Here is a 6,000-nt window from a genome sequence, read left to right as displayed (position 1 = left end):
TTTTTATTTTCACCAAAAACTAGCGTAGTCTCACGTCTTTCAAGCTTTTTTGTTTGGTAATGAACGTGATGACATCTTTTAACAAAAGTTGCTTTCACTATTTTCGGCTTGTCTAGCACAAAAGAGAAGATTTTCAAAATGTTTTTTTTTTTTTTTTTGATAATGAAGATTTTCAAAATGTTGATCTACCAAGTTTTGCATCCATGACAATGATATATGTCTTTAGACATGCACAAAATTTAACCAATCGTTCTTTGCTGGTTAGTCGAATGAAATATCTAATCAAGAACCAGTCACAGTTGCTTTTTCTGGCCAGGATTCGTAGGCATGTAAAACTTCAGATAAAAATTTTACCGCTGTACCAGATGATGATGTCAGAGGATTAACAACACAGTAACTAAGATTGAATAGGCTCGATTTAAAAAAAAAAATTAAGAATTTTTCTAATGAGCGCTCTAACACGCCTAATATTCATTTAATTTACCATACACGCACACCTATTAATAATTATTGTCCTTCCTTGCATTGATATGCTTTTTCTATTTAATCTTACCCATTTTTATTTGTATTTGTTTACGTCTCCTAATTAATCTTATATTTTTAAAAATATTACACCTGAAATATTTTTAACGAGTGCTCATACGCGCACCCGTTAGACAGACCGAAGAATTAAATACCCCGTCCCTTTATTTCAATCTTGGATTTGTTTCATGGACAAAGCAAATCCAAAGAAAATTGCGAAATTACTTGCTTAGAGTAGGAAATCAGAGTACAGGGTTTTCCGACAAATTGAAATCAAAGCACTATTTCTCACCTTACTTTTCTCGAGTTTAATGTTGGGACAACACTATCTTAGCTGTACAGCACCATTAACACCAGCAAATGTTGTAATTAATTGGCTGTAGGACCCTGAGCTCATCCTCTGATGAGTGATGATTGCTTAAGTCTAGCAAATAACTTTTTATTTTAACCCCAAGACCACAAATTTACCGCACCTCGCTCTCATAAATATTCTTACAATTTTCTTTGGTAGATTAAAATTTGTTGGTTTTCTTCCCCCCTTTTCTTTTGGAATTCATGTTTCGAGTCAGTTTTAAAAATTTAGGAACAATGCAGTGAATAATATTGAAGTTCTTAGAGAAAATTATCGTGTTGAAACTTGAAATTTTCTAACAAAAAAAAAAAAAAAGATATCCTATCTCAAAAAGTCAGCTGCAATTTCATAAGTTTAACATATGCATCACGCCATAAGGACAGAAATGAAGAAAATAAAAATAAGAAGGATTGACTTCATAAATCAACAAACAAAACCAAACATCTGAGCAATCTGAAACCTCAATTTTACATTAGGGTCTTTACACCAAAAATGAAAAGTTTGGTTATTCACCATGTTAATAAATGTCTTATAGCTAGTACAATCCAATCCTCAATTTTCCAACATGAACCCATTTTTCCCTTGGTGCTAAAAGAGCCATGCCAACATAGGCCAAGGCTAATGAATTGAATCCTAATCCCTAGTAAGCCTCCAAATTTTATAGAATCTTTTTTCTCTTTTAATTCTTTTCTCTTCCCTAACAAAGAGTCTTGATCCCTTTTTTTTTTTTGTTGGCTCTCTACAGCTGCTTCAAAATTTTTAAGCTGCAGTATGTTAGCTGATGTACAGTCTGATTGTGCTCTCTAATAAATCATGGTTGTTGCCTGAAATTTCCCTGGTTTTTGAACCACTTTTGTAAATCTTGAAGGCCGGCAATGCATTTACACCTTCAGATTTTGCCAAGGAAGGTTGATCCTCAACTTCAACCTACGTAAATTAACCCCAAAATTAAACAATAAAAAGCCACCACCAAAGAAATAATAAAATGTCTAATACTAGTGAGGATTAGATAATTGATATGTACCTGCTTAGGTCTAAAATAGAATATTGTTATAGGTAATCTTTTTTTTTTTTTTTTTTTTTAAAACAATGCTTTAGTTCTTCTAATCGTCTCTAATCATCCCAACTGGTCAAAAAGAGTAAATTCTTAATCTATTGTCCCAAAGAAACCTGTAGGAAACTTATGGCAATTTATGATGGGATTCTTGATCATTCCACCAGTAAAAAAAAATAATAATAAATTAAAGAATTCCAAACCTTGAGGAAATTGACAGAGGGGTATCTCTTTTGCAACTGCTCCATATAGTGAATTGTTGGCTTGTCACCTGGCTTATTACAGAATAGGACAACAGACACACCTGCATTATGAAAAAGAGAGCACACAATTTCCTATCAAAGTCGAATCAAGAATCCTAAACACATCAATTAACCTCATTTTCACATGGACTTTAACATTAACTAAAACACATAAAGATTCCTAAACACAAACTACCACTGGTGGATATACATATTTGTGAACGTGTGAAGTGGGATTTGATCTTGATCCAAATGTACAAATGTGCCAAAACAAGAATCCAACATAATATATAGTACCATTTCGTCTGGTAGCTAATCAAGATAAACTTTAAAGAAAAACATTTCGGTTGGCAAAGATTCTCAGTTACTATTATTATTACCAGGAGAGGTTACATAGTCCCTGAAACGTTCGTTGCTTGACACGACAATTATGTCACTACTAGAACGGGCATCATTTCCAATTCCACCATTGTGGTTGATGGTTTTCACGTCTTGGCCTCCTCCTCGCTGTTTTCTTAGCTGTGCTTGGGCCTCCTTCAGCATCTGCCCCACCTCCTCATCCTCTGGTGAATCTCTGAGTAGCGCCTCACAATCCTGTATACATGCCTCCCATTTTTTCAACTATCAACCCCCCCCCCCCCCCCACCACCACCACCAATTAAAGCACATTAGTACTCTTATAACCAAAATAATATACATATTTAGCCTTCTCTATAAGGCATTTTTCGAGTTTTTACTGTTTCTGTTATAGATGAAGTCCCTTAGTACTATACCATCTTCTTCTTTTTTTTTTTTTTTGAACGTTTCAAAAAATTTATTGACAAGAAATATATATATATATAGTTAACAAAAAATTTGAGTCGTATTATGGGAGTTTGGAAATAGTTACCTTGGCAAAGCAATCACTTCTTCTAAGTCTGGCCTTGCTATATGAAGGGCGTACATGGAGGGCGGCATTACAATCTTCCAATGCCTTTTCATGTTGACCAAGTTTGGTTCGACAGGCAGCTCGATTGCACAACAAGACAGCATTGTAAGGATCATGGTTTAGTCCTTCTCCATATGCAACGCATGCTTCGGAGTATTTTCCTAACTTGAAGAGGTCATTTCCATTTGATCTGGCTGTTGCCACAGCTCTAGTTCTCCTCACCAGCATGCTTGCTTCTTTATTATTTGCATCAAGCCTAGCAGCAAGTTGAGCTGCCGCCACAGCATCATCAAACCTTCAATCAATTTTTTGTATTAGTTCATATTACCATACAAGGAAATTAAATTCAAGTTTTTTTTTTTATTTGAATAGGAGTAGCAATTAATTGACCAGTTGGGAGAGTATAAAAAAAAAAAAAAATTGACCAGTTCTTCTGTATTATCCTAAGTTTTTCATTAGTTTTGGTGTCTGCCATGATAACTTAATTCGAATTGAATGTCAATTTGCAACAACCGTTGAACAGGAAATTTTAAATGAGAAGATAAACCGTGTTGAACAGGAAAAATTCAATCTAAACTTAGGTAGGTAGCCATAGGAAGCATAGGAATATTTGCACCAACACCAAAATTGAGGCATCTTTTGGTTTCTCTTTTCTCTAGCATGTTTTATCTTTTGAGTTGTTGAACCAATCATGATTAGGTTCATTAATCATAAATAACTGGTAAACATGCACCTTTTTTTAACCTCTCTCTACGCAGACTGCAGTAAAAAGAGTTTCTCTTTTTTACAAGTTGCATTAAAGACATCTATCTTTAGGTGACTCAATTAGCTAGGAGCAAAAGTACAAAACTTTGAAAAAAATTATACTCCATGCTTTCTTTATCAAAGAAAAAAGGTTCTATCAAAAACCACTGTGATGATGAGTTGATATTTCTTGATCAAATGAAGTACTACTAACCTGCCAGCAACCATGTCAACTTGAGCCCGTATGACTAACAGGGTTGCATTACCAATAGGGCCAAAGAATTTTGTACACTCATCATCTTCAAATTTTGGACCATTTTTCATAATCTCATCTGCTTCTTGGTGTCTTTGGAGCTTTAATAAGGCTTCCGATTTCAATGCAAATATCTATGTCAATGACATTCAAGCAAGAACTAATGTCAAACATTGATTTTCAAGAAAAATTTACAATTTTTGTCTGAGTAAAGAAAATAAAATTGATGGCATAGGCTAACCTGTGGAGCAGAATCAGCTCCAGCTGCTACAGCAAGGCCTGTTTCTCTTAAGAGAGTATTCCAATCTCTTTGCATTTTGGCCTCAGTGCACTTGTTCAGATGAACCTGAAGTTTTTTAACTCTTGTAAGAACATCAGGATCAGCTTCAGCACCTGCATGTTTGTAATGATACATGGCCTTTTCTGCTTCCCCCAATCTGCCAACCCCCGCCAAAAAAAAAAAAAAAAATTCATGAATTGGTTAACATACTTTTCCTAAATTAAAGTGGAAGGAAATGAATTCTATTACCTGACATATAAGGTTGCCAAACGATTATGGGCTCTTTGGTAACTAGGTTCAATTCGAATTGCTTCTCTGCACTCGAAAACTGCCTCAAGAAGCCTCCCAAGAGCTGTCAGAGCTGCAGATTTGTTGCTTCGATAAGAAGCTTTATTAGGATCAATAGAAATTGCAGCATCATACAAAGCCAAGGCTTCTGCAAACCTTCCATTCTTGTAATCTTCATTACCCAAGATTTTCAATTGCTCAGGATCCATTCGAGTCGAAATAGCCCTGCAAAGGGAAGTTGGTTTTTCAGTTGATGACTCCTGATCATTCTGTTTTTTCACCACATTTCCCATGACACTAGTTGGATATTTCCCATTTGGTACTGATGATTCTTCTCTTGTAGCTCTAGGAAGATGATCAACAACATTGCTCGTATTCAAATTACTATTTCCTCCTCCTCCTTGTCTTAAATTTCCCAAATTTCCAAACAACATCACATTGCTGGATGAAGCTCGGACTAATGTACTAGCACCACTTGATCTTTGATGATCAGCAATCATGCTATCGAGCTCGCCTGACAGGCCAACTGCTCCTTGTGGAATCTTCCTTCCCGCCCCTTGGCTGGGGGTTGCATCTCTCCTGCCCTGATTTTGCTTCTGATTATATGCGGGAGGAGCTTGGCGATATTGATGAGCATTTCCAGGTGGAGTCTTTCCATGATTGGGCGCTGGCCTTTCAATAACCCTATCAACTTGTTTTTCTGCTGTAGGTTTTGCTTCTTCCTCCAGGAAAGAAGCCTCATCTGAGCCACCCCTTCGCCTTTTTGAATTAGGGGTGCTTGGAATTCTTGGGAAATGATTGGGATTTGAATTTGGTCCCGGAAGTGAACCTGTTGAAGTCGTTCTTCTTGGCCAACTCCTCCTTCCAAAAACAGCATTCAACAGCCCACAACCTGATTTTTTCTGCTCAGGAGAAACGTCTCCCATTTTCAGGTTTTCCAGCCTCCTCTATGCCCAAAAAATTGAAGCTCAGAACTTTATATACAAAGAAGCCCGCAGCTTGTGATGGAAGACAAACAATGGAATTAGTTGTAATGATGTACAAGGAATGAATGTCAAAATAGTATGCATGGGAATTTTCTTAGAAAAAGTCTGGTTTTGGTTAGGACATAATTTATAGTAAAAAATGCAACAAAAAATTATTCAAATTCAACCACTTGTGGGCCAAGGAAATTAAAGAGAAAGACAATTTACGGATACAATAATAATAATGTTTGTTGTCACCAAGAATAGAGAGGACCCTTGTTATGAAAAGAGAATTTTAAGAATATGGTGGTGGAGAACTGGAGATAGATAGAGATATTCACACAAAGGTTGGTTGTAATAATTGTGTCAAAA

At 36.0% G+C, this 6,000-nt stretch overlaps 1 protein-coding gene across 1 annotated transcript; it reads right to left on the bottom strand.

Annotated features, from left to right (window-relative positions):
* Positions 1-1,367: 1,367 nt before the first annotated feature.
* On the bottom strand, positions 1,368-5,691 carry LOC113698660 (inactive TPR repeat-containing thioredoxin TTL3-like). The gene is made up of 7 exons (XM_027218549.2): positions 4,625-5,691; positions 4,337-4,532; positions 4,057-4,229; positions 3,060-3,393; positions 2,551-2,791; positions 2,132-2,232; positions 1,368-1,801 (listed from the first exon to the last, which is right to left on the bottom strand). The coding sequence occupies exons 1-7, from the start codon at positions 5,587-5,589 to the stop codon at positions 1,649-1,651; spliced, it is 2,163 nt and encodes a 720-aa protein (XP_027074350.1). The 5' UTR covers positions 5,590-5,691; the 3' UTR covers positions 1,368-1,648.
* Positions 5,692-6,000: the final 309 nt, after the last annotated feature.

The sequence above is a fragment of the Coffea arabica genome, chromosome 7c, assembly GCF_036785885.1.
Source record: "Coffea arabica cultivar ET-39 chromosome 7c, Coffea Arabica ET-39 HiFi, whole genome shotgun sequence".
In the NCBI taxonomy this organism is placed as follows: Eukaryota; Viridiplantae; Streptophyta; class Magnoliopsida; order Gentianales; family Rubiaceae; genus Coffea; species Coffea arabica.
This window is presented reverse-complemented; position numbering and strand designations above follow the sequence as displayed.

Coding starts and splice junctions, on each gene's coding strand:
- LOC113698660 (XM_027218549.2), bottom strand. CDS start 5,589: ATGGGAGACGTTTCTCCTGAGCAGAAAAAATCAGGTTGTGGGCTGTTG. Junction 4,533..4,624: donor TTGGCAACCTTATATGTCAG/GTAATAGAATTC, acceptor GGGGGTTGGCAG/ATTGGGGGAAGCAGAAAAGG. Junction 2,792..3,059: donor GAAGTGATTGCTTTGCCAAG/GTAACTATTTCC, acceptor GGGGGTTGATAG/TTGAAAAAATGGGAGGCATG.